The sequence below is a fragment of the Spinacia oleracea genome, chromosome 2 (assembly GCF_020520425.1).
Source record: "Spinacia oleracea cultivar Varoflay chromosome 2, BTI_SOV_V1, whole genome shotgun sequence".
NCBI classification, from domain to species: Eukaryota; Viridiplantae; Streptophyta; class Magnoliopsida; order Caryophyllales; family Amaranthaceae; genus Spinacia; species Spinacia oleracea.
In genome coordinates this window covers 6,345,600-6,373,225 of record NC_079488.1, presented here as the reverse complement: position 1 = coordinate 6,373,225, position 27,626 = coordinate 6,345,600, and the positions used below count along the sequence as shown (strand labels likewise).

At 36.2% G+C, this 27,626-nt stretch overlaps 2 protein-coding genes and 1 pseudogene across 2 annotated transcripts; 1 reads left to right on the top strand and 2 right to left on the bottom strand.

The window, feature by feature from the left end:
- Positions 1-911: 911 nt before the first annotated feature.
- On the bottom strand, positions 912-4,141 carry LOC110777207 (UDP-glycosyltransferase 74E2-like). Its single transcript, XM_056836428.1, has 2 exons — positions 3,023-4,141; positions 912-2,158 (listed from the first exon to the last, which is right to left on the bottom strand). Exons 1-2 carry the CDS (start codon positions 3,398-3,400, stop codon positions 1,436-1,438), a joined length of 1,101 nt encoding a protein of 366 aa, XP_056692406.1. The 5' UTR covers positions 3,401-4,141; the 3' UTR covers positions 912-1,435.
- Positions 4,142-5,155: 1,014 nt separating this feature from the next.
- Positions 5,156-10,718, bottom strand: LOC110777208 (UDP-glycosyltransferase 74E1-like). The gene is made up of 3 exons (XM_021981816.2): positions 10,308-10,718; positions 7,262-7,662; positions 5,156-6,176 (listed from the first exon to the last, which is right to left on the bottom strand). Exons 1-3 carry the CDS (start codon positions 10,630-10,632, stop codon positions 5,454-5,456), a joined length of 1,449 nt encoding a protein of 482 aa, XP_021837508.1. The 5' UTR covers positions 10,633-10,718; the 3' UTR covers positions 5,156-5,453.
- Positions 10,719-14,544: 3,826 nt separating this feature from the next.
- Positions 14,545-27,441, top strand: LOC130467199 (ATP synthase subunit beta, chloroplastic-like; annotated as a pseudogene).
- The last annotated feature ends 185 nt before the right edge of the window (positions 27,442-27,626 follow it).

The following is a 27,626-nucleotide window of genomic DNA, read 5'->3' as shown; positions in this document are numbered from 1 at the left end:
ACTAAGGGGTATAATAGGAAAAAATGATGCAAAACTTAAGAGGAGTTGGGGCTTTTTTAGTAAGTAGAGGATATGCAGTCGGGTCCGTTCGGTATCGTTTTTTACAAAACTAAAAACCAAAATATGAAAACCACAAAAAATAATATTTTTTAGTTATCTATTTATTTGATATTTGTGATTTTGGTCAATATATTTGTTCCCGCAGTTAAAATCATTTTTTTTGTATTGATTCCCTTTTTAATACTCCCTCCGTCCCAATTTACTCGTTAGACTTACCTTTGCACAAAGTTTTAGGTGATAAGTGATTGCTTTGTTATCGATTGTTATTTTATTGAAAAAGTAAACATGGTAGGACTTAGTGGGGTATTTTTTTTTTTAAATGAATGAGAGAGGGTGTGGGGACAAGAAAAATTTAGTGGGAAGAGAGAGACAATATAATAATTGTGGACTCATTCCTAATTTAGAAGTGTAACCACTAATCTGGGACAGACAAAAAAGGAAAGTGTAACAAGTAATTTGGGACGGAGGGAGTATAAAATTAAAATATTTTACATAGTTTTTTTTTCCGATTTGCATAAAATGATAAAAGAGGTAAACATTATTTTAATGCCGACTCAGAAGTTCCTTTATATATTAGAGAAGAGCCTACCAGGTAAGTACTCTCCTCTTTTCGATTTAATGTAGCACTTCACCTTTTTACGTTTACTAAATTAAAATTTTGAACATTAATATCTCTAGTTTTGAATTTGGGGATATTACATTGTTTTTTTTTTTTTGATATTTTGAAAATATATATGGAGACAAAACGAACAAGATCTCACATGACACTATTTTTCCTTGCTTATAAATAAAAAATGTTGGTCAATTTAAAATGTGCGAAAGTGTCAAAAAAATCAAGGTGGAGGCCAATACTCATGAAACTAGGGAGTATATACATAGAAGATGAAATCACATGGGCAATACAACAAAGAAGCCAAAAACTGAGTCGGACCAAATTTACACTATTGGAACCTATCCGCTCAAAATTCGCCCCGAATCCAGATTATAGCTCTAAAGGTGAACCGGGTGCTAACACACATAAAATAAAAAAAAATAAAAAAAAGTAAAATAAAAATTACACTACTGGAAATGGGTAACGAACAACCATTATCCTACTCAAAACCGAAATTATCAGACCCACAATTCCACAAACGTCTCATCTTTCTCCATACATAATTTGTAAAACATATATACAACAAAGGAGACCTAAAATAAAGCTGTAAACCCATGCTTGACTCCTCATCTTCAAGCCAAATAAAAGTAAAATCAAAGACCCCACTAGAACAGTCATGGGTGTACCAGGGTGTATCGTGATCAAAATGTATTTCTATTCCCATTGGTAACCGTGCCCTAAGGATGCATCTTAGACATGCTGCTAATATACTACTAACGAATCTTAAGAGGATGCAAGCCATTTAATGATCTCGCCAGTACTATTGTCTGAACTGCCTCCTTCACCAACTGCCTCCTTAGCCAACTCTTTCCACTTTGTTGCATTCTCCTTGATCTTATTTCCTCTTTCTCCATAAATAATTTTCTCGAGACCACGCTTGATTTCGTCACAAGTAACAAAGTTTTTCTCATCTGCCTTAACCCTAATTCCAACACCCCAAACCTTCTCCAAAAAATGAGCATCCAAAAAATGGTCCATGAATTGGGGCATCCCCAACATCGGAACCCCAAAGCTGGTCGCCTCAATTACCGAGTTCCATCCGCAATGGGTTATGAAACACCCTACTGCTTCATGTGCTAAGACATCCAACTGAGGGCACCAAGACATCACCAAACCTTTCTCTGATGTTTCAGTAATGAAATCGTTAGGGAGCTTTTCCTGTTCAGCTTCCCTTACTATCCATAAAAAACTGCTCGGAATCTGCTTTAAGGCTTTTGCTATTTCTGATATCTGCTCTACACTCAATTTAGCCACACTCCCAAATGAAACATACACAACCGAGGCAACTTGTTTTGCGTTTAGCCAGCTCATGCAAGCTTCGTTGTTTGGCTTGTAGGGTTTAACACAGTAGTTGACATCAGACTCGATACGCTTGTCAAGGTATGCTGATGGTAGCAAGGGTCCAACAGTCTTCACACGCCATAGATTTGTCATCCATTTGACAACCTGTAAGACGGGTTAGTCATATCTTTAGAATTAGGCTATGTTCTATTCATCTTATTTCCACTTATTTTAAAAAAATTGAGTTCAGATAAGACAAGTTTAGGAAAAATAAGGACTGTTTAATTATAATTTATAACTAATATAAGTTTTGATAAGTTCAATTATGTTCAAAAAAAATAAGTGAAAATCAGGTAAATATAACGCAACCTTAGGTGTGAAATATCACATACCGAACAGAAAGCCTAGGAATTATAATATCATAGGTGGATTTCCTTGTTTTTCAATAGATGCATCAAATTGACTAAGCACCCTTTTTTTAGGGAACTGAGCACACTTGATAGTGCACAACTTTGATATTTTAATACTTATGTTCATAAATACTCGCAACGTTTGATATTTTTTCACTGTTTACATATTCCACTTTTACTATTGTATGTCAGATAAAACATAGTCATGTGGGATCTTGTTAGATTCGTCTCAATACATATTTTCATAGTATCAACTTTTTATAATTTTTGCTTGAACAAAATTGAAGATATTAAAGATCAAAATTGTGCATTAGCATGCGTGAAAGTGACCAACGTTGCAAGTATTTTCAAACGGAGGAAGTATGTTTTATTACGGAAAACTTTTTAGTGGCTAAACTGAAGTTGTGGCAATTGAAATTAATTTAAATCCAAAACTTTCAGTTTTGAAGATGATAGCTTGATTAAATTGCTATGAAGTATGAACTATTACCTATGTTCCTAAAAGTTCTTTACGCTTTGGAATACATGCCCAAAGTATGAAAAATTTGATCGTAAATTCTCACTATTTTATACATGAAAACGTCATCATGTAAGATCTTGTTAGGAATTAGAAACTGGCCTGATGTTCAAGGTGATCAAAGGAGTTGAAGAGCACGAAATCAGCAAGATGGAGGGTTGTAATTGATGAAACCACCATCTGGTAGACAGGGTGAAGCGGTTTCTTACCAGTATCAGGTTTATCATCAGAACTCGAGGATTGTGCACATTTGGGCGCGTATCGTTCCATCTCCTCCCGCGAAGGCAGCTCCACCAACAAACCAGGAACAGATTCAGCCGCAACAACGGGATGTTGATCATCTGACCCAAATTCCTCTAAAAACATGGGGTAAAAGGATGCCACATACGCACAAGACGAAACGAAGTATGCCGCAGCCAGTATGTTATGGTCCTTGGCCACATCCAGTGCCCAAGGAAAGTACGCATCATAAACGAGCATAAACTTATTATTATCTGTTGAGGCGGTTGTATTAGAGAATCTCCAATGGTTATATATAAGGACTATTTTGCAATTTTAATAAATTTTCTAGCTACAGGCAAACACTGGAGTGCATATGAGTAATTAGACAAGCTAAGCAAATCAGTTCTACAAAGCTAATTAGCTTGGGGGAAAAAAAACATAACGAAAAGATAATAACATTGATTCAAGATTTCAGGATTGATTTATTAGGTGTATCTCACGTGGTATCTAACTATAAAAAAGGTAATTAAATGGCACGTAGAGATGCATATGGTAAAGTCAATTCTGGAATTTTGATTCAACGTTCATAATTCGGAAAAATGTAGTATCTTACCACATAATTGTTTTTATAAGGTTGTAGTTAATTACAATTTTTTTTTTATAATGTACTTTTTCGCAAAAAAAACTATTTTATAAGGTAGTTTTTGACAAATTTTCCTTAATAAAAATAATTTAAAAAAATGGGTTATATTCAAGCAACTTGCTAACCGTTTAAGCAAATCACACATGAAAAAATAGTACTACGTAGTATAAAAATATGATGTGGCAAATGAAAGCAATATATCAGTTTTCTTACTATTAAATATCCTCTTATTAGTGATTAGGCGACCAAGTTGGATTGAGGCTTCGGACTTAAACTTTCCCATACGAGCCACGAATTTGAGTTGGGAATCATCAGTGTCGTCGTAGATGCTTTCAATTGTTAGGAAATCGAAATTGTCGTTGCCGTTGTTGGAATTGGTCATCTTTTGGGTGGTGGAGAGAGTGGTGGCGAGGGTGATCCGGATCGAACCCGCGCCTTTCCAGGCTAACCGCTTCGCGAATTGGAGCATCGGGGTTAAGTGACCTTGGTGATGTAATGGTATCACTATCACCTCCATTGTTCTGCCTTTCTCCATCATTATTTCTAGAGTGGAAAAGAGGGTGTAGACAAATACAATCTTAGTAAGTAAGTTTATGAATTAATTATACAACATGGATATGTGTAAGACTATTATATATATACTCCTATTCTCCTACGCCAAAATTGTATCTTGTGGTGGCTCGTGTTACTCGAGTTCCATTTCTGTCAACAATTCTGACTAGCCTGGCCCCCTACAATCAATAAATGTCTCCCATTTCCAGCATTTGTCTCCCATTTCCAGCATTTGTGTGGTAGCATAGGCACAGCTTAAGTGAAACTTGGTTAATTTTCATTCCAACGCCTTGTTTTTAAATCAACATTTAGTTCAAATATAAACAACATATTGTTTACACTAAAAAAACAAATAGTAAATGAACATATACTTCAAATCCAAACAACATATATTAAAATATTTTACTTGTACGAGTACATTGAAATCATTCTCTATGTTCATGAGGTGTTCAATGAATGTTCATTAGGGTGCATAGTGTGCATCCAGGTGTATAATCCAAATTGCGCACCCAAACAGCTCTCCTGCATGAGATATTCACACTACAACTTAGTTAAGTCAACCATGGTGTGATATCTATGGAACCGAGGAAGGACATTCTTTTTCATCGATAAAAAAATATTTGTATAAAAAAATGTTAGGAATTAAACACAAGTTAGTTAAGCCGATAAGAACACAAATGGACTACAAACCACATCAAACAAGGATTCAAAGAGTTACAGTGAACTTGATGATGATGGAGTCTTGTTCATCTAAAACTCTCAATTTTGTATGCTTGGTTTAATTTCTTGAACCATAGATAGTAGTGCTCGATTATCAATTCAATTCGATCAACCGAAATCTGATTTTATTCATTTATCAGGAGGCGTTTAAATAGGCTAACAATTCATGAACAATCAATCTTCTAAAACATCCAGCAAAGGAGACCTAAAATAAACTTGTAAAACCATGCTAGACTCCTCATCATCAAACCAAATACAAGTAAACTCAAAGACCCCACTAGAAAGTTATAGGTGTACCAAGTTGTATCGTGACCCAAGGGCATTTCTATGCCCATTGGTGATCCGTGCATCCGAATGCAACTTAGATGTGTTGCTAATGTACTTCTAAAACAAGTCTTAGGAGGACGCAAGCCAGTTAATGATCTCGTCGATATTCTTATCTGAACTGCCTCCTTCACCAACTGCCTCCTTAGCCAAGTCTTTCCACTTTGCTGCATTCTCCTTGATCATATTTGCCTTATCTCCGTACATAATTTCATTGACACCGCACTTGATTTCGTCACAAGTAACAAAGTTTTTCTCATCAGCCTTAGCCCTAATTCCAACACCCCAAACCTTCTCCATAAAATGAGCATCCAAAAACTGGTCCATGAACTGTGGCATCCCCAACATCGGAACCCCAAAGTTGGTCGCCTCAATTATCGAGTTCCAACCGCAATGGGTTATGAAACACCCTACTGCTTCATGTGCTAAGACATCCAGCTGAGTGCACCAAGACATCACCAAACCTTTCTCTGATGTTTCAGTAATGAAATCCTCAGGGAGTTTTTCCTGCTCGGCTTCCCTTACAATCCATAAGAAACTGCTCGGAATCTTCTTTAAGGCTTTTGCTATTTCTGCTATCTGCTCTACACTCAAATTAGCCACACTGCCAAATGAAACATACACAACTGAGGCAGCTTGTTTCGTGTTTAGCCAGTTCATGCAAGCTTCATTGTTTGGCTTGTAGGGATTAATACCGTAGTCAACATCAGACTTTATACGTTTGTCGAGGTACGATGATGGTAGCAAGGGCCCAACAGTCCTCACACGCCATAGATTTGTCATCCATTTGACAACCTGTAAGTCGTGTTAGTCATATCCATTTGACCAAAGTATGAAAACTTTGACCGTAAGTTCTTACCATTTTTTACATCAAAACATTATCATGTAAGATCTTGTTAGATTGGTCACGGTATGTATTTAAATATTATAAAATATATATATATATATATATATATATATAATATATATATATATATATATATTGCTTTGAAGTACGTTCAAATAGTAAGTGTAAAGAACTTTAAAAAACGGAGGTAATGCTAGAGTACTAATAGTTGTTTCCTTAGTTCCCAACCCTTCCCCTTAATTTCTCATTTTCTTTGTCGGTCGTACCAATTTTTTTTTTTTTAATGAAGTATGTGAGCGGTGGAGATTTGATACTTAAAATATGTGATTGTGATTAATACTTCCTCCGTTCTTATTTACATGACACAATTGTATTTATGACACTATTTACACAAACTCATTTGAATTCATTTTGTGATTTATATTTAAGAAAAAACATAGTCGTGTGGGGTCTTATTAGATTCGTCTAAATAAATATTTTTTAAATATCAACTTTTTATAATTTTTTCTTATATAATTGGAGATATTAACTTTTGAAATCATGCATTGACAAACGTGCCTAAATAATTGTGTCATTTAAAAAAGAACAGAGGAAGTAGATTATAGTCTACAAAATCAATGTAGCGGTGATTTTTAGTTACATACATGTGAAAGTACACATTGAAATTATAAAAGATGATCATATGTGGTTAATACTCCCTAGCTATGTTCCATAATGATGATCCAATTTAAAAATTTCACAATACTCACAATTTTAAGTGAATTTTCTAAATTATTTTCAATACATAAGAAAAAAAACATATTCGTGTATAATCTTTTTTGATTCGTCTCAATGAGTAATATAATACATTAATATCAAAATTTTATATATTTTAATAATGTATAATTTGAGATTTATACAAAATGTGCATTGACAAACGTGAAAGTAGAAATTGGAACATCGTTATGGAACAAAGCGACTATTAAGCATGTGTTATACCATCTGATATGAGACTAACCGAAAAAATTAGAAGTTACTGAAATGAGAAACTAACCTGATGTTCAAGGTGATCAAAGGAGTTGATGAGCACGAAATCAGCAAGATGAAGGGTTGTAATTGATGAAACCACCATCCGGTAGACAGGGTGAAGCGATTTCTTAACAGTATTGGGTTTATCATCAGAACTCGGGGATTGTGCACATTTCGGCGCGTATCGTTCCATTTCCTCCCGCGACGGCAGCTCAACCGACAAACTAGGAACAGATTCAGCCTTAGCAGCCGCAACAACAGGATGTTGATCATCCGACCCAAATTCCTCTAAAAACATAGGGTAAAAGGATGCCATATACGCACAAGCCTGGACGAAGAAAGCCGCAGCCTGTATGTTATGGTCCTTGCCCACATCCAGTGCCCAAGGCAGATACGCATCATAAACGAGCATACATTTATTATTGTCTGTTAAGGCGGATGTATTAGAGTATACTCAATGGTTACATAGATGGACTAACTTACAATTTTCATAAATTTTATAGCTGTTAGAGTACGAGCCAACCTTTGGAGTACATATGAGTACGGGTGAGCATGGGTCGGGTACGTGGACCAAAATCTTTATCGGATTGGGTAACCGATAACCAAATATGCTCAAATTGATATCCATGAACCGAACTATTAAAAAAATTGGATCGGATATCGGGTACTCGTTATGATATCCTAGTGGAAAAAATAGACTTTATAACTAGATTATTGTGATATCATTCAACACTAGATACCAACATTATCACATGACCAGATATCGAATCGGGTTTTGTGTTTTTGATAAGTGGTAGTTTTGTCAACTATTAAGTGCTTATTTTCTCCCATTTTTTCCCTTTTCCATCCTCATTGTGCATTTTCTAGCTTTTTTCCTTAGTTTTGTATAATTGTTATAGTTGTAGGTCTTTTATAAATTTTAGTTAATTTTTTGACTTTTCTTTGATTTGGTACTTCTCCCTTGTGTTAATGTTGTAGGTTTGGATCTTAGATGTCTTCATGCCACGCACAAAGCATGGAAGGGTACAACGAAGAGAAATAAAGCCACCTGGAAGAGTTTTGCAAGACTAGTGCATAACAAACAAATTAAAACGATAATATATATTTTTATAGTCAATATTTTCATGTGATTCAAGTTGGAGATGATAGTTTATTCCAAGAGCTTTCCAATGAGTGATGACAAGTCTTATTTCGACGAGAAACGAAGTAGTGATGGTCATTCGAAGCAGGGTATGTACATTTCTCCGCGCACGAGCCACGACCGCGACATCTCCATCCCGACCGTGACATGTTCTTCCCCGGTCGAGATTTATCTACTGCATGCGACATTCTGCCTCTTCGCCCAGTTTTCTTGTCGCAGCCGCGACATCTCCGTCCCGGCCGCGACATGTTCCTCCCCGGCCGAGATTTAGCTACTACAACATTCTGCCTCTTCGCCCAGTTTTCTCTTCGCAGCCGCGACCGTCTCATCACGGCCGCGACCACTGTTCTACAAATACTCTTATTTTGATGGAGATTACTATGTTGCTTGGTTTATGTACTCATTGTACAACATTTTCAAAGGATAGCCATGTATTAGTCAGTTTTAAGCTTAAGTTATAGGTTTTAGAGAGAGAAACTCTCATTTTCTAGAGAGATAAAGTGAGAGAAACTTGTTGAATGCTTGGATTTTGAAGAATCTAAGAAGGAAACTTGATGATTTTGAGACTCCTGTCAATATAAATGAGAATTTCTTACTCTATCTCTTGTTTTTTTGTTTAATTTACTTTTTTTTTGTATTGTTTCACTTGTAATTAATTGTTTGTCTTAGATTAGTATTGATTTCATGTTGTTAGTTATAATATCTTTGTTCTTGCTATTTAGAATGATTTGTGAGTAGTTGTTTTGCTTGGGAATGGGTTGAAGCTATTCATGAGCTTATTAACCTATAAATTGAACATGGGGTTTTTACTTGGGATAAATTAAATTTGGTTGATTGATTTGGTACTTCATGAATGCTTGCGTGATTGACCACCATAAAGGCATTAATTAGGTACCCTTGGTGAAAGATTGAAAGATGAAGTTAAGGGGTTGCCTCAAATCGATCATTAGGCTTGGAAGACCATGAAAATATGGACTACATAGTCTATGGGACTTTCTTTGATTGTTTATGTTCATCATGTCAATGGATATGTTTAGTTGAATGTCTTAGCTATGAAAATAGGTCTTTGGTTGGAGATTGGTCCAATCTAACTAGCTTGAAAGAGTAGTTAGAGTACCCTTTGATGAATGATTCCCCTTAATTGATCTGCATTGTTTCTTTCGCATTTTGATTGTTTGGTTTGTGAATTATTTGATTGGTTGATACCCTTTTCCAAGGTCTTTTTTTAATTATGTTCGTTTTAACCCAAAAATCATCATCCAAAAAGAGACTTGGCCTAGCCTATCATATGTCAATGTTTTAACGGTGCTCCCCTTACTCCCTTAGTCCATGCGTATCGACCTTTGCTTGCCCTTTCTACCTATTAGATGGATCAAGTTAGGTTTTTGTTCTTTGTAGGCTTGACGTAGACCCTATTAGTTTTTCAGGTAATTTTGCTCAACCCTACATATGAGCAATTAACCAAACTAAGCAAATTATCTCTACAAAGATAACTAGCTTGCAAAAAAGAACGGAATAAAACTATTGTTATATTGCTAAGCATGTGAATTGAATAATAAAAATAAATTTAAAAAATGGTTAAAAACTCAAGCAACACACGCAGAAAAACAGTACTCCTTCCATATTTAATTAAAAGATACATTTAGACCGACACGTAGTTTTAGGAGAGTGGGTTGAATTTATTAAAATAAGATGAAAGTGAGATAGTGGATGATCAAATTGTTTATTATATACGGAGTAGTAAAAAAAATAATAAGAGTAAGTGTAGGGACCACGAGAAGGAAAGACATATTAATATAATTAGAAGTGGAGACAATGACATGCCACAAAAGAAAAGTGTGCCTCTTAAAGCGTATCTTTTAATTAAATACGGAGGGAGTAGCATGAAAATCTGATGTGACAAATGAAAGCAACATATGAATTTGCTTACCGATGCTCTTAGTAGTGATTAGACGGCCAAGTTGGAGTGAGGCTTCGGACTTGAACTTTCCCATACGACCCATGAATTTGAGCTGAGAATCATCGGTATCGTCGTAGATGCTTTCGACCGTCAGGAAATCGTAATCGTTATTGTTGTTGTTGTTTTTGGAATTGGTCATATTTTGGGCGGTGGAGAGGGTGGTGGCGAGGGTGATCCGGATCGAGCCAGCACCTTTCCAAGCGAAGCGCTTCGCGAATTGGAGCATCGGGGTTAAGTGACCTTGGTGGTGAAATGGCATCATGATCACCTCCATCGTTCTTCCTTTTCCCGTCATTACTTCCGGAGTGGAGGCGTAGGCGATCTTAGTGGTACGAAGGGAGTATCAAGTACGTATATGACTTTTGCCATAGTGATCCGTAATATATATAGACATATAGTCCGTACTTTTACACCAAAAAAATAATAATATAGTCCATACTTCTCTGCCTATACTTAAAATTGATCGTGTGCCTCGTGTTATGCGAGTTCCACAAAGGTACTTGCTTCCAGAATTGATCTTGTGCCTCGAGATACACAACTTCTTTTTAGTGGTGGCCTCCCATTTAATTTTTCAGCAATTGTTTGGTAGCACATGCACATCCAAACTGAAAATTATTATTTACAGTGTACTTCCGAGTGTATCGTGTACCCAAAAGTATTTATATGTACGCCTGAGTGTACAGTGCACCCAAGAGTACTTGTATAGTTGTATGCCTAATGATGGTCCTTATCATATTTTCTCCTCACATGAAATAGAGGCAGGACATAATTCTCTTTCAATTAATTATACGTTGTCCTTTTTGAATATTAGTCCATTTCAAAAATCCACCAATATAAGGTGATGTTTGGTTGGGATAGGAAGTAAATTTTCATGGGAAGTTTTATTTCATGGGAAGTTACTTCCCTTGTATTCCCTCCGTCCTATATTTATAGTCTTGTTTGACTAAAATTACGGGTTTAAAGAAAAGTGAAATTAGTATACTAGTAACTAATTTGCATGAGAAAGTGAAATATAGAAGTACATGAAAAAAGGGATATAGTACATGAGAAAAAGAGTAATATAATACGAAATATATGTTTTTGTTTTGTTCTGTTTTCATTGTATTTTTAGTTAATATAGTACTTCCTACATGTGAAAATGGAGAATTTAACGGCAAAAAATAGAAATATAATTTTAGAACTTCTATCGCCCAATTCGAGAAACATAACTACGGAGCTAATTATGGGAGTTGACTTCTAGAATATGTTCATTTGTTGCTGGGTTGTCATAAAGGAATTTGCACCTCCCAAGTAACTTCCTATAGCTTGTTTGTCTTCACTTGATCTAATTCCCATTTATTATAAGAAATTTAACTACTTTTCCCAAAACACTATTTTATGATTATTACTTTACTTTCGTTTGATAAAGGCCAAGCATAGCTCATTTGAAAAACAACACCATAAGTATGGATGGAAATATCCAGTTGATGATTCATTAACCCGATAACTCGCTATAATTAAATGGTTAAAACTCGAATTAAATTGATGAAAAGCGGGTGATGGGTGAAGTGGGTGATGGATGCCGGTGATGTTTTTTTATCCATCACCTGATCCATCACCCGTTTATCACCCGATCCGTCACCCATTTATTTTAAATATATAATTTATATTAATATTTAAACATAAAATGAGTTGATAAATCCATTATTTATTAAAGTTAGTGCTTATTTAATTTTGCTTTTTGGTTATAAGTTAGGCATGATAAAAACTAATTATATGTTTCGGAAATATGTGTAGGTATGTAATATTTTTCTTTTCGTTAAATATTATGCATATTATTAGATGGTGAATTTTTAATAGTTAATAATTTTCACCCGAATATCATCCGATCTACCCGAATCACCCGCGGGTGGTAGATGGACGGAATACTGGTGATGAGTAAAGCGGGTGACTGATGAGCGGGTGGGGCGGATGAAAACGGGTAATGGATGCAGGTGATGCTCCACCAGACTCAAATCCCACCCATTTTCATCCCTACTCATAAGTAGTACACCAGTACACCACTATGAAGTATGGACCGACAAAACAACCCCCTCCCAGGCTCCCACCATGCCACCATCCCAAAAGAGAGTTGCATGTCTCACTTGAAAATTCCAAGGTAATTACGAGTATTCAACTAAGATATTGCATGTACAAGGTGTATAATAAATTTATTTTAAACTATGATAATTTTTATTCAATTTTTTTTAAAATTTTTTACCTACTTTTAATTTTGTATAGCTTTTAATATATTTTGATTGATGGATAAACATTCTAAAGTGTTAAATGATTAATTTTATACAATATTAATGATTTTGAAAAAATGATTTTTATTAAAATACCCCTCCTTTTCCATTTCCTATGGAGCCAAGGGTTCTGTAATGGACTAAATCAAAATGGCTCTTAAAACTTCTTCGCTTCCTTTTCATGAAGTAGAAGATGGTCATTCAGTTATCGTCTCGTTATCACTTTTAGGTCAATTGGAAACAACCTCTAGGCAATGGGATAATGATGATTATATATATACTAGTTTAGGGCCCGTGCAATTATTTTAATAGTAATTAACCAAAAGACTTGTGATATTAGAAAAACATGAAAGTAAAAATGATATATGAAAAAGTATAAATTCAAAGTTGTGTAAATTTTTTTTTTTTTTCTTGGCAAATAAAGATTATATTACCAAAAGGAGAAGAGCAGCAGCTCAAGAGTACAAGCAACACCAGTACACTAAGTCCCCAACAGGACCACTACCAAGCAACAAAAACTCAAAACTGCCTAAGCAAAATCAAAACAGCAATAAATGTAAATCAGAATCCCTGCATCTACAGGCAACTCGAAATATTACATCCCTACTAATATGCTCAGCAGTTTGAATGTGTCCAGCAAACACTCTTTGGTTCCTCTGCAGCCACAACCCATACACAGTTTCAGCAAAACCAGCAAGAAACAGCTTGCTAACAGCAGTAGTGCTCTTACTCATTCTGATTCAAATTGGATCTCTTGATCAAAACTCTGCACAGCTCTACTAATGTGAAGACCTTGTAAGAACTTCTGCCACACTTGCTTAGAGAAGCTACATTGAAAAAACAGATGTTGGATAGATTCCAGCTCACTACCAAAAAAGCTACACAAGCCATCAATAACAATCCCCCACTGCAGGATCCTATCCTTAGTAGGCAGTCTGCCATTAAGTGCAAGCCAGAGAATAAATAAGCTCTTTGGACTGGCAGAACTATTACACAAAACTCTTCTCCATTGTACCTTAGGAAATTGACAAGTAGACCTTGATACATTTTCCTAATTGAATACTGACCAGAGAAGAAAATCTGCTTACACACAGAGTCATTTTCCACAGTTTCTCTACTACCCCAAATCTTCTTAAGAATCCAAGAAGCAGAAACAGGTAAAGCCATAGTAAACAGGTCTTTACCTTTAATGTAATAAGCATTCACCCACTTGACCCAGAGTGCATCAGGTTTGAAAGCTAAAGCCCAAAGAAGCTTTAGAATGGCAGCTTTGTTCCATAGGTGAAAGTTTTTAACATTTTGCCCACCAGCAACTCTTGGTTTGCAGATAGAGTCCCAAGCAATAGGAGCTTTTCTAGAAGTTTTGGTATCACCAGTCCATAGGTAAGTTCTGCAAATCCTCTCAAGTTCTCTCACAACCTTTTTTGGCAGCATAAAAATCTGACTCCAGTAAGTTTGAAGGCTAAAAAGGATAACCTTAACCAGTTGTAGTCTGCCAGCATAGGAGAGCTTCTTTGCCACCCAAGAAGAAACTCTGGTATGATATTTGTCAATAAGGGGCTTGCACTGACTTATTGTGAGTTTAGAGCTAGATAATGGAACACCCAAGTATCTAAAAGGCAATGAACCTTTAGAAATACCAAGAGAGGCCATGATAGCATCCTGTAATATCAAAAACTTCAATTTATCTTCTTCGGTTGAAGACTTACTCGGAATGCTGCCAAGATATCAGTATCTAGGGTTTCATACTCAGGAGTATAATAAGTCAATTTGTAATCTTTAACACCAGCTTTAAATCCAACACTTGCTTTAGTCTCTGTTTGTGGTGACGTAAGTCCCTCCCTACAACTTCAAATTTTAATTTTTACAACAAAGCAACAAGGTCTACTCGACATAAATTAGGCCTTAATGAAACCTTTTATAGCAATCTTTCATCAAATTCTCAATTAATATTATCAACTAATCAAAATGGTTCGTTAATAGACCATGTATTTGATTCGCCAAATACATCATTATTGTATACTCTTTCATATATATGGCGCAACCCAACCGTAACCGTTGGTTTTCAAGTTTCTACTTTCGTACCCCCATTTGAACCGAAAGAACTAAATAATTCGAAATTTACTCTTGACAGTGGTATATGTTGTATATGTATATCCTAGATGTGAAAATATGCAAAATTCTCTCATGAAAGGATAAAAGAATAGGCTACTCATAAATCTATATACTAAATCGAAACTAAGTCCCAGTACGATAGAAATAATGAATCATAAAAAAATATAGTTTTAGAGTTCGGGTTCGATTTCCATAGATAATCTAGAAAGGAGTGTCTATAATGATAGGCAAATAAAAGACTTTCTCGGGATTTTTGGTCATCCGTTTGATATTTTGAAAATAGGCGGATTGCAATTTCAAATTGAATAGAAATAGAATAATTCAATTCCAAAAAGTAAACAATTGAATTGGAGTCCTTTTTTTTGCTGGTACCAACAAAATTTATTGCTAACCCCTATTTCTTATTTAATTAATCGATCAGCTTGCTATCGGACATTTTTTTATTTTGGATTCGATAATTTTCATTTTTGCAAAAAATTTCGACATACTTTACTATATATTATGAGAATCAATCCTACTACTTCTGATCCTGGGGTTTCCACACTTGAAAAAAAAAACCTGGGGCGTATCGCTCAAATTATTGGTCCGATACTGGACGTAGCCTTTCCTCCAGGCAAGATGCCCAATATTTACAACGCTCTAATAGTTAAAGGTCGAGATATTGCTGGTCAACCAATGAATGTGACTTGTGAAGTACAACAATTATTAGGAAATTATAGAGTTAGAGATGTAGCTATGAGTGCTATAGATGGTCTAACGCGAGGAATGGAAGTTATCGACACAGGAGCTCCTTTAAGCGTTCCAGCCGGTGGAGCGACTCTTGGACGAATTTTTAACGTGCTTGGGGAGCCTGTTGATAATTTAGGTCCAGTAGATACACGCACAACATCTCCTATTCATAGATCGGCGCCTGCCTTTACACAGTTAGATACAAAATTATCTATTTTTGAAACAGGAATTAAAGTGGTAGATCTTTTAGCCCCTTATCGCCGTGGAGGAAAAATCGGACTATTTGGGGGGAGCGGGAGTGGGTAAAACAGTACTCATTATGGAATTGATTAACAATATTTCCAAAGCTCATGGGGGCGTATCCGTATTTGGCGGAGTAGGTGAACGTACTCGTGAAGGAAATGATCTTTACATGGAAATGAAAGAATCCGGAGTTATCAATGAACAAAATATCGCAGAATCAAAGGTGGCTTTAGTTTATGGGCAAATGAATGAACCGCCAGGAGCGCGTATAAGAGTTGGGTTGACTGCCCTAACTATGGTGGAATATTTCCGAGATGTTAATGAACAAGACGTACTTCTATTTATTGAAAATATCTTCCCTTTCGTCCAAGCAGGATCTGAAGTATCTGCCTTATTGGGTCGAATGCCTTCCGCTGTGGGTTATCAACCTACTCTTAGTACCGAAATGGGCTCGTTACAGGAAAGAATTACTTCTACAAAAGAAGGGTCCATAACTTCGATTCAAGCAGTTTATGTACCTGCGGACGATTTGACCGATCCCGCTCCTGCTACGACATTTGCACATTTAGATGCTACTACCGTACTATCAAGAGGATTGACCGCCAAAGGGATCTATCTGTTAGGTTATGATTCATATGACAGTTCATAAATCATGCGGAAAAACCATAAAGCCAGGAAACATATTATTTACACATAATCATTTAGCATAGTTTAGATGCATACTCTTTGTTGCGTGCCTTCCCTAGCTGCGCCCGAACCGAACAAGAACAAGTCTTTAGGACTCCAAGTGTCGTCCCTCCGTAGATAGTCCACAGCACGTCCGGATCCGCCTTAAGATTGACCAACTAGAATCGCCCTTAAGGTTCTAATATTTTCGGTTAGGTAGGCAAGAATATTGGCTGATTTTTCTGCTTAAAAATCTTAGTTTTGAATACTTAAAACTTGTGTATAAATAATGACCCCTAGGCCTTTATTTATAGAGTTATGGAAAAGGAATCGTAATCCTAGTAGGATACGAATTAATTGAAATTAGAATCCTACATGAATTCTATTTAATTAATTTATCCAATTAGGAATAGGAATTTAATCATACACTAACTCTTGTAGATTTAGGAATCACGCATGAGCACAAACTCACACACACACGGCAGCCACAAGGGCTGCCCATGCGCGTGCGAGCAGCAGCCCACGCAGCGCGGCCCACGCATCCGTGGCCTTGGCGCGCGCTGGGCCTGCCTTGCGGTAGGCCTGGGCGCTGCCTTGGCTGGGCTTGTGGCGCGCGTGCTTGCTGGGCGATGGCCCGGCTTCGTGCTGGGCCTTCGTCCGGCAGGCCTCGTCCGATGCTAATTCGTACGATACGCTTCCGATTAAATTTCCAGTTCTGGAATTTATTTCCGATACGAACAATATTTAATATTTCCGATTCCGGAATTAATTTCTGTTTCGAACAAATATTTAATATTTCCGTTTCCGGAATTATTTTCCGATTCCGGTAATATTTCCGATTCTGACAATATTTCCGTTTCCGGCAATATTTCCGATTCTGGTAATATTTCCATTTCCAATAATATTTTCCGATACGTACCATGTTTCCGTTTCCGGCAACATCTACGACTTGGATAATATTCATATTTCCGATACGATCCATATTTCCGTTTCCGGCAATATCATCGTTTCCGGAGTATTCATTTCTTGCCTGTGACGATCTTAGCTCCCACTGAAACCAAGATCCGTCGGTTCCGAATATTCATAGATGGAGTATTTAATGCCATTAAATACTTGATCCGTTTACGTACTATTTGTGTGACCCTACGGGTTCAGTCAAGAGTAAGCTGTGGATTAATGTCATTAATTCCACTTGAACTGAAGCGGCCTCTAGCTAGGCATTCAGCTCACTTGATCTCACTGAATTATTAACTTGTTAATTAATACTGAACCGCATTTATTAGACTTAACATAGAATGCATACTTGGACCAAGGGCATTATTTCCTTCAGTCTCCCACTTGTCCTTAGGGACAAGTGTGCATTTCCTAATTCCTTTGTCGCTCGATGCTTGCTCTTGAACATAAGGTAAGAGTTGTCATCCTTATTATGTCCAGAGGCGTTCCTCGGTTTCAGAGTTCAACTGATCAAATAAACAGATAATCATAGCCTATGATTCATCCGAGCACGGCCATGCATTTCACAGTTTCTAGCTCTCCGAGTGGCCTTGTACAACTTTTAAGCATCTCATCCCGATTTATGGGAGGACAATCCCAATCTTGCGATCTTGAGATTAGACTTCGTTTGATAGGTGATTACCTGAGCGTTGCCTTTATAGCCTCCTTTTACGGTGCGACGGTTGGTCAACGTCAAAGCAACCAGTTCTCAAACAAGTAATCTCAAATCACTCAGGTATTGAGGATTTAGTGTCTAATAATTTAATGAAATTTACTTATGACAGACTTTCATCTCTTACAGTAAAGTTTCATAGGTCTTGTCCGATACTAGTCTTCCCAAAGTAAGTATCTATGCAAATGATTATGACATTGCCATGTCCACATAGTTCAAGAAACAGAACTACTAGTCATCTTGCATTCTAATCGTCTAACGTTTTCTATGCGTCCAATTTTATAGAAAACTCCGATTAGGGACCATTTTCAACCTTTGACATTCAAGTTCACTTGATAGACATTTCTTAGTCACAGGACTGGTCCTGACAGTCTATCTTGAATATATCGTCAAATTTGAAGGGACTCATCATTTAATACTAAACCAAGATTAAATGGAATATGAAAATACATTTCATATATGATAAATGTTCAACCCCAATGTTTTATAACCATGGGCCTCAAACCCATCTTCTAAAACAATTCATGGAATTCAAAGCTATGCTTGATTTCCAGTGCTACAACGTGAGTGTTGCTTCTCACTTGTTGCATAGGTTTAGTTATCATGCTTTGCCAATCTTAATATCCTTTTCATCGAATGTTCTTTGAGATATGATGATAAGATCTTTTGAGTTTGTTTATTATGTGATCTAGTCTTTCTTACTTCGATAGTGGTTCTACGCATTTTGCAATGAAGAGCCATCAAGTTAGCAGACATGTGATCCACCAAAGTTCAATAAAGAACTCATTAATATAAACAACTCTGTTTTATTGCTTCTTAGGCAATAAGTACTTTTACTTCAACTGTTTAGGTTGCTAGTGATGCTTTGTTTGGATTTACTTATCCAAGCAGTTCACAGACATGTGGAAGACTTTCCAGCTGTATCTTAGAACATAGAAATTAATATTTTAATTTCCCACGCAACAACTCATGGTCTCCAACCCATGTTGCCATTTCAAAACACGATGCTCTATAGCTCGTCCTTATCAATGGTTAACTCCAAAGGGTCTTGCTTGATCCTTTGCCAGTGTTTATGCGAGTAGCATCAATATTTAGCATATCTTTATTTCCTTGAATCAAGAACTATTCCTATGTACCTTTTCAAGTACCATAAGTATTCTTGATCTCAATCTAGTTGATCTTCACTTAGATCAATAGAGATTGGTATATGTTCGTCATGCCTAAAGTCATACGATACGCTTTTGGCGATCCTCATATTATATCATACATGATAAATTCTTTTGCAGAATAATTCCCAATTGAATTCTATTCATGTAACTTTAGCTTATCTCGTTTCAGTAGATACTAAATTCAGCTAAATTCTTTGACATATAATATAGGTTAAGAATCTCATTTAGACTCTTTGATGTTTAACTTAGTAAATGCTTATACATAGTTCAAACATCCTTTACTTAGATTTATTCACATGGGTCGAATATCTCCAATGGAGACTTTCGTGTTTGATTTAGTAAATGCCATTACTTAATCCAAAACAATATCATAAGATCTTTGTAAATAGATCTTAATACCCAGTATGTACTAAGTTTCGCCATGGTCCATCATTGATGAATAATTTCAAATCTAAGTCATTAGCATTTGAGTGTTATATTACAATAGAGAGATATGTGTGTGATACACATAGGACCAATTAAGTTTTAAGTACTCCCACTAAACTTCTTATATATGTATAAGAATTATGTACATTTTATGAAACTAAAATACTTATTAGCTTCATTAAAATATAATTCCAATCCCCAATTGCTTGCTTAAATTTGTACTTAGATTTTATAAGCTAGCTTTCTCTTTCAAGCATTTATTTGGATCCACAAATCCTATGACATACCATGTACATAGTTTCTTCCAACATTTGACTGAGGAAGATGTTTTGTCATCCAATTGCCATATGTACCAATATGTAATCATTGCTTGAATTATAGACTTAAGCATTACGATTTTGCATGAGGTTTCAACACAATCCACATCGTGAATTTGCTTGTAACCTTTAGCAACTAATCTAGCTTTGTGTGTGAACACAATTTCATGTTTGATGGTTTTTATCCTTAAAACAAACTTGCAACCAATAGGTGTGAACCTATTCTTGCAAATCAACAAAATTTCAATTTTGTCATCAAAACATTGAGTATGTTTTATGGCCTCTAACCATTTAAAACATTTGAGTCTATATATGGCCTCTAACCAAGCTAGGGAATTTGGGTTTCGTCATAGCTTTCTTACAAGTCACAAACTCATTAATCTACATGATAATAGTTTGACTGCAAGTTGTAGGTTTCTTCACTATTTAATAGAAGAATCTCATAGTTTCATTGACCTGATCTCTATGTTTCTTTACTATCTAATAGAAGAATCTCATAGTTTCAGTGACTTGAATTCTATGCCTACTTGGGTATAGAACATCAATAGAATATCAATAGCCACTTGAAAGTCCTTTGAATATTCTGTTCTCCTTGAAGCACTTGTAAAGTCTTCTAAGAGATGTCTATTCTTTAAAGCCACTTCTAAAGTCCTTAAAGAATAAGTTCGGATTTTCTGAAGCACTTCGAAAAGCCTCCGGAATGTCCGTTTATGTTTGTTGTTCGCCTCGAAAACTTTCGAGGTCTATTTTCTCCCACTTGTCATTTTGGAAACGAATCTCCAAAAGGACATTATTTCGAGCAAACAAACATTATGTTCTCAAAAATTTGTGGTAGAAACAATACCCTTGTGTCTCATTTGAATAAATCACAATGAAACATATATCTATACTTGGGCCTTAGTTTGTCGAATGACAAACACTAAGCTTCCACTGAGTTTTGCAACTCTCTAGATATTTTATGAAAAGTTATTCTGAAATTACTTTTCAATAGCTTTGACGAATTTGGTTTAGTTTGGTGGTAGTTGAGCATTTTGTTTTAGAAATTATAGGAAAAGTCTTTATGATCCATCATTGATCGAATCAAGTACTAATTGACTTTGATTATGCCATATCTTATGGACCTAGATTGTGAAATTACAACACACAATCATTGATGATCATATTTGGTCTCAAGTAATCATCAACATGATCTAACCTAGATCTTTATGATTTCTTGCCAAGTGGATTTTATACTTCTGAATCTTTGAACTAGCCAAACAGATTCAACTTATATCACATTTGAGTAAATAAACCTATATTCACTCAAATCCATGTGAAATAATAAAGTCATAAAATCTTTCTTTAGCTTTGAACTCTATTGTCTAGGCGTTCTAACAATAGTTCATATTCTTTGTTACTTTCAACAAGTAAGACTAGCTTGTCTTAAGTTGATCTAGAAATCAACCAACTTTCAAAAGGTCCATCAAAATAGAGCTTATGAATGTTAACTTGTTGATATGGTCTAAGCAACAATGCCAAAGATTTGTGGAACTCAAATCAAGGGGTTGATTTGAACCTAGTAAAGTTCTTTAAAGAGTTGTTTGTTTTAATCAAGCATATTGACTCAACCTGTAATTGACCATTTCATTCAAATAAACAAACAAACATTGTTTTTGTTTTTCTTTGAATGTGAGTCTTTCTGTGTTTGAAGCAGAAATTTAGGTATGCTGATTATGGAACAAAATAGCCATTAAGTTCCAGCCTTTGAAAGGACTTAAAACAAACTTAGATGACCCTACAATTAATGTAGCATTGCCATGCTTCATTTCCCACTTGTAGGTCATTAGTGTATCCTAGCTTCCATTGTTTGAGTTATTACCGAAGTAAGAACCTCAAGCGGTATATGATACCAAGGAAGTTTGATTACTAGGTCACTCCTCTTTAAACATAAACTTATAGGTAGAAACGGAATCGTAAATTCCTTTCATATGTTCCTTTGTTTTCCTATTTCTTGTACCCTTTCTTATAGTCTTAAGAATTGAATTCTTTAGTGTTGACTTTTATACTTTGTTAGACATGTCCAATGTCACCAACAAGGTTCTTTTCCATTTTAATTTATGTTGAATATTTTGTTTCAACTAGATGATCTTACCAGAAGCTTCTAAAGTTCTCTAAGTATCGATCTATTCGAATGTCTAGTGACTAGACTCATTCGAGAATTAAATGGACAAAGATATTAGGTTGTTAACCATTGGTAAGGCTGAGCGTATTAAACTCAATGCTTTATGATCTCAAAACTACATTGTATTTTGAATTCACAAGCACCAATTGGTTTGCCATTCGATTTTGATATTCGAAAACAACCATAAAAGTTGCTATAAGAAACGTACATTTTAAATTGCTCACTTTCTCTCATTTCCGTGAATCGTTCTTGGATTCACTACCAATCGAGGAAATTTACTGTTACCTTTCTAAAAGGATTTATTGCAGTGCAAGATATTTAATTATAAACAATAATTAAAACATACATTGAAGCATGCAAAGTCTAAACATTTATCATGAATAATAACTTGAAAATCAAAGCAATCATGCAATTTCAACAAGTTATTAGCATTTTATTCGAATTTATTGTTCCGGCAGGTGTGAATAAAATGATTCCAAGATCCTAAAATCATTGAAGAACTAAGCACAGTTTGTCGACTTAATCCTAGAACATCTTAGGTAAGCAAAAGCCTTTTGCTAATAGTCTAGAAACTATTCTTGGTTGATAGGTACGTCTAAGAACTTATTAGGTAAACCTATCGAATTTTGCCACGACATAAAAGGACTCCTTACTTATATCGTTGAGTTTCACCAAAACTAACATGTACTCACAATTATTTGTGTACCTTGCCCCTTTAGGACCAATAAGTAACACCTCGCTGAGCGAAAACTATTACTAGATTGATGTAAAGGATATCCAAGCAAGTGTATATTTTGGCATGGCACCTTTTAACTCAATTTTTAAGTTTGGAACTTAAGGCTCTTACTATGTTGGTTAGATTTTAAGTGAACTAAAATCCTTAATCATGCAACATAATCAAGCTTTTGATCTCATGCATTTTAAGACACATTTAAAACAATAAATAACTTAAAACATGCATAAGATATTTGTGATCTAGTATGGCCCGACTTCATCTTGAAGCTTTGACTTCAAAGTCCGTCTTGAAAATCTCCGTGGGAGGCACCATTTTCTTCAAATAGGATAAGCTATAACTAATTACAACTATTTGATGGTTCGCAGACCATATTTGAATTGAAAAATAACTTTGGTACTTTGGACCAATTACATTCAAATTAATGGTACGCAGACCATATTTTCTATCCTATTTGGCCATACTAGTCACTTCATAACCTGCAAAACAGTACATATACAATATATACCATTCACCCATTCATTATCATGAATGGCCCACATAGCTGGTTAGTAAAACACATTATGCATCACGTAAACATTTGCAGCAATTAATCAAGGGCACCAATAATCTACCAATTATTCAGTCCTTATTAATTCTAATCAAGTTGTTTTAACCTTAAGGATTTGTAGACCTAATCAAGAGTTTATGACTAAAAAGCGCTCCCACTTAAACCAATAAATTCATATGCTTTACCAATTTTAAACATAAAAATGTATTTCTAGTCTAACCGGAAACATACAAATTTAATTAAAATTTAAAGCTCATATAAATTTATAATTGAATCCAAAAAGTTTAATTTAATTTCAGTCGCATTTAAATTAATTCATGATTTTAATTTTAGTAAAATAATTAGAATAAATAACATTTATTATAATTATAATATTCAAAATTAAAATCCAAGAAAATAATTCAAATTATTAATTTTAAAATTAATTAAAATTACGTGAACTGAAATTTTCAAATTAAACATTCAAAACGATCTAATCGTAACGCAAACATCCTACGCGTTGCACGCCCATGGGCCGTACGCACACAGCCATTGCTGGCCATGTGCGCGCAGCCCATGCGCTCGTCGCATAGCTGCTGCTTCCCTATCGCAAGCCTCCGCACGCATTGGTGCTCGCTGCGCGCGCCAGCGCTCATCGCACGCGAGCTATCGCTCGCTGTGCGCGCGCGCGACATCGCTCGCTGGGCGCGCGACATCGCTCGCTGGGCGCGCGAGCCATCGCTCGCTGGGCGCGCGACATCGCTCGCTGTGCGCGCGAGCCATCGCTCGCTGGGGCGCGACATCGCTCGCTGGGCGGGCGACATCGCGCGCTGTGCGCGCGAGTAATGCTGGGCGCAGCGCTCGTGGCACGCGAGCTTGCGCTCGCTGCGCGCGAGGCTGCGCGCTCTTGTGCGAGGCAGCGCGCGTTGTGGCGCAGCTCGCTTGCTGCCCACACGCGACTGCCTTGGCTTGCCCTTCGCCCATGCCCATTCGTTCATTGCTCGTGGCACACGACACAAGGCAGGGCTGCTGCCTTGTGCTCGTGCACTACGCCCTTGCTCATTGCATTCGTGCCGCACGAGCGACGAGCTCCCTTGCTCGTCGTCGCATGCCCGCATTATACAACACCCCTTAAGGGTAACACGAAGCGTCCATTGCTTCGTGCGTGCAAGTTTTATGAACGAATCGCATAAAAATTTAAAATTTATATTTAAAATTAATGACAAATTAATAAATAATATTAATTTCATAATTTTAGGGCGAAAAATCGAAAATTTATTATCCAATTGATTTCCGATTGATATGGATTCAAGTCTAGGTCATAAAAATTTAAAATTTATCGTAAATTTACAATTTTTATGGTGGTTTTTAATCATAGGTTTCTAATTAAATTACAATTAATTATGAAAATCAAATTAATTCTAAATTATTCTAATTTTCAACAAATTAATCATAATTACAAATTAGATTGCATAATTAACAAGACTAGGCATTCAAACTTGTTAAACATATGCAGTAGGTCAATCAAAAATTCAAGATTTATCAACAAGAATCGCAAATATTTAATTTAACATCTTAAATTTACGAAATTTTGCATTCGAAAAACTAAAACCTTCGAAAAGTCATAGTTAGGCTTCGAATTTGAGAATTCTGGGTTCGGCAGAAAAATACTCTTTTTTGTCAAAATTTTAGAATGCCTTTTACATGCGGAATTGACACAAAAATCACTCAATTTGGATGAGTAACGAAGAAACTGCCGAAAAACTGCGTACGTATAATTAAATAAACGCAATTTGCAATTAATTAACAATTACGAAAATTAATCACCCCTTTTAATTCTTGCAAATTTGTAATATTTAACCATGTTCATGCAATTTAGATTATGAAAATAATAAGAGGCTCGTGATACCACTGTTAGGTTATGATTCATATGACAGTTCATAAATCATGCGGAAAAACCATAAAGCCAGGAAACATATTATTTACACATAATCATTTAGCATAGTTTAGATGCATACTCTTTGTTGCGTGCCTTCCCTAGCTGCGCCCGAACCGAACAAGAACAAGTCTTTAGGACTCCAAGTGTCGTCCCTCCGTAGATAGTCCACAGCACGTCCGGATCCGCCTTAAGATTGACAAACTAGAATCGCCCTTAAGGTTCTAATATTTTCGGTTAGGTAGGCAAGAATATTGGCTGATTTTTCTGCTTAAAAATCTTAGTTTTGAATACTTAAAACTTGTGTATAAATAATGACCCCTAGGCCTTTATTTATAGAGTTATGGAAAAGGAATCGTAATCCTAGTAGGATACGAATTAATTGAAATTAGAATCCTACATGAATTCTATTTAATTAATTTATCCAATTAGGAATAGGAATTTAATCATACACTAACTCTTGTAGATTTAGGAATCACGCATGAGCACAAACTCACACACACACGGCAGCCACAAGGGCTGCCCATGCGCGTGCGAGCAGCAGCCCACGCAGCGCGGCCCACGCATCCGTGGCCTTGGCGCGCGCTGGGCCTGCCTTGCGGTAGGCCTGGGCGCTGCCTTGGCTGGGCTTGTGGCGCGCGTGCTTGCTGGGCGATGGCCCGGCTTCGTGCTGGGCCTTCGTCCGGCAGGCCTCGTCCGATGCTAATTCGTACGATACGCTTCCGATTAAATTTCCAGTTCTGGAATTTATTTCCGATACGAACAATATTTAATATTTCCGATTCCGGAATTAATTTCTGTTTCGAACAAATATTTAATATTTCCGTTTCCGGAATTATTTTCCGATTCCGGTAATATTTCCGATTCTGACAATATTTCCGTTTCCGGCAATATTTCCGATTCTGGTAATATTTCCATTTCCAATAATATTTTCCGATACGTACCATGTTTCCGTTTCCGGCAACATCTACGACTTGGATAATATTCATATTTCCGATACGATCCATATTTCCGTTTCCGGCAATATCATCGTTTCCGGAGTATTCATTTCTTGCCTGTGACGATCTTAGCTCCCACTGAAACCAAGATCCGTCGGTTCCGAATATTCATAGATGGAGTATTTAATGCCATTAAATACTTGATCCGTTTACGTACTATTTGTGTGACCCTACGGGTTCAGTCAAGAGTAAGCTGTGGATTAATGTCATTAATTCCACTTGAACTGAAGCGGCCTCTAGCTAGGCATTCAGCTCACTTGATCTCACTGAATTATTAACTTGTTAATTAATACTGAACCGCATTTATTAGACTTAACATAGAATGCATACTTGGACCAAGGGCATTATTTCCTTCACTATCCAGCAGTAGATCCGCTAGATTCAACGTCAACTATGCTCCAACCTAGGATCATTGGCGAGGAACATTATGAAATTGCGCAAAGAGTTAAGGAAACCTTACAACGTTACAAAGAACTTCATGACATTATAGCTATCCTTGGTTTGGACGAATTATCCGAAGAAGATCGTTTAACTGTAGCAAGAGCACGAAAAATTGAGCGTTTCTTATCACAACCCTTTTTCGTAGCAGAAGTATTTACAGGCTCTCCAGGAAAATATGTTGGTCTAGCAGAAACAATTAGAGGGTTTCAATTGATCCTTTCCGTAGAATTAGACAGTCTTCCTGAACAGGCTTTTTATTTTGTAGGTAACATCGACGAAGCTACCGCGAAAGCTATGAACTTAGAAATGACCTTAAATCTTTGTGTACTGACTCCGAATCGAAGTATTTGGAATTCAGAAGTAAAAGAAATCATTTTATCTACTAATAGTGGCCAAATTGGCGTATTACCAAACCATGCCCCTACTGCCACAGCGGTAGATATAGGAATTTTAAGAATACGCCTTAACGACCAATGGTTAACATTGGCTCTGATGGGCGGTTTTGCTAGAATAGGCAATAATGAGATTACTATTTTAGTAAATGATGCTGAGAGGGGTAGTGACATTGATCCCCAAGAAGCCCAACAAACTCTTGAAATAGCAGAAGCTAACTTGAGGAAAGCGGAAGGAAAGAGATAAAAAATTGAAACAAATTTAGCTCTCAGACGAGCTAGGACACGAGTCGAGGCTAGAAATACGATTTCTTCGTAACCAGTCGATGCGCGCGTCCGAATAATCATAACCAGAAGAAGTTCCGTTTATAGACCCCTTAGAATCTATATTCTAGAAGATATTAATTATCTTTTTATTTTGTTGATTGAATCAAATAAATAAAAAGATAATTAATTTAACAGCCTTAATAATCCAAGGGTGAGTAGAAAAACTTATTAGATGCC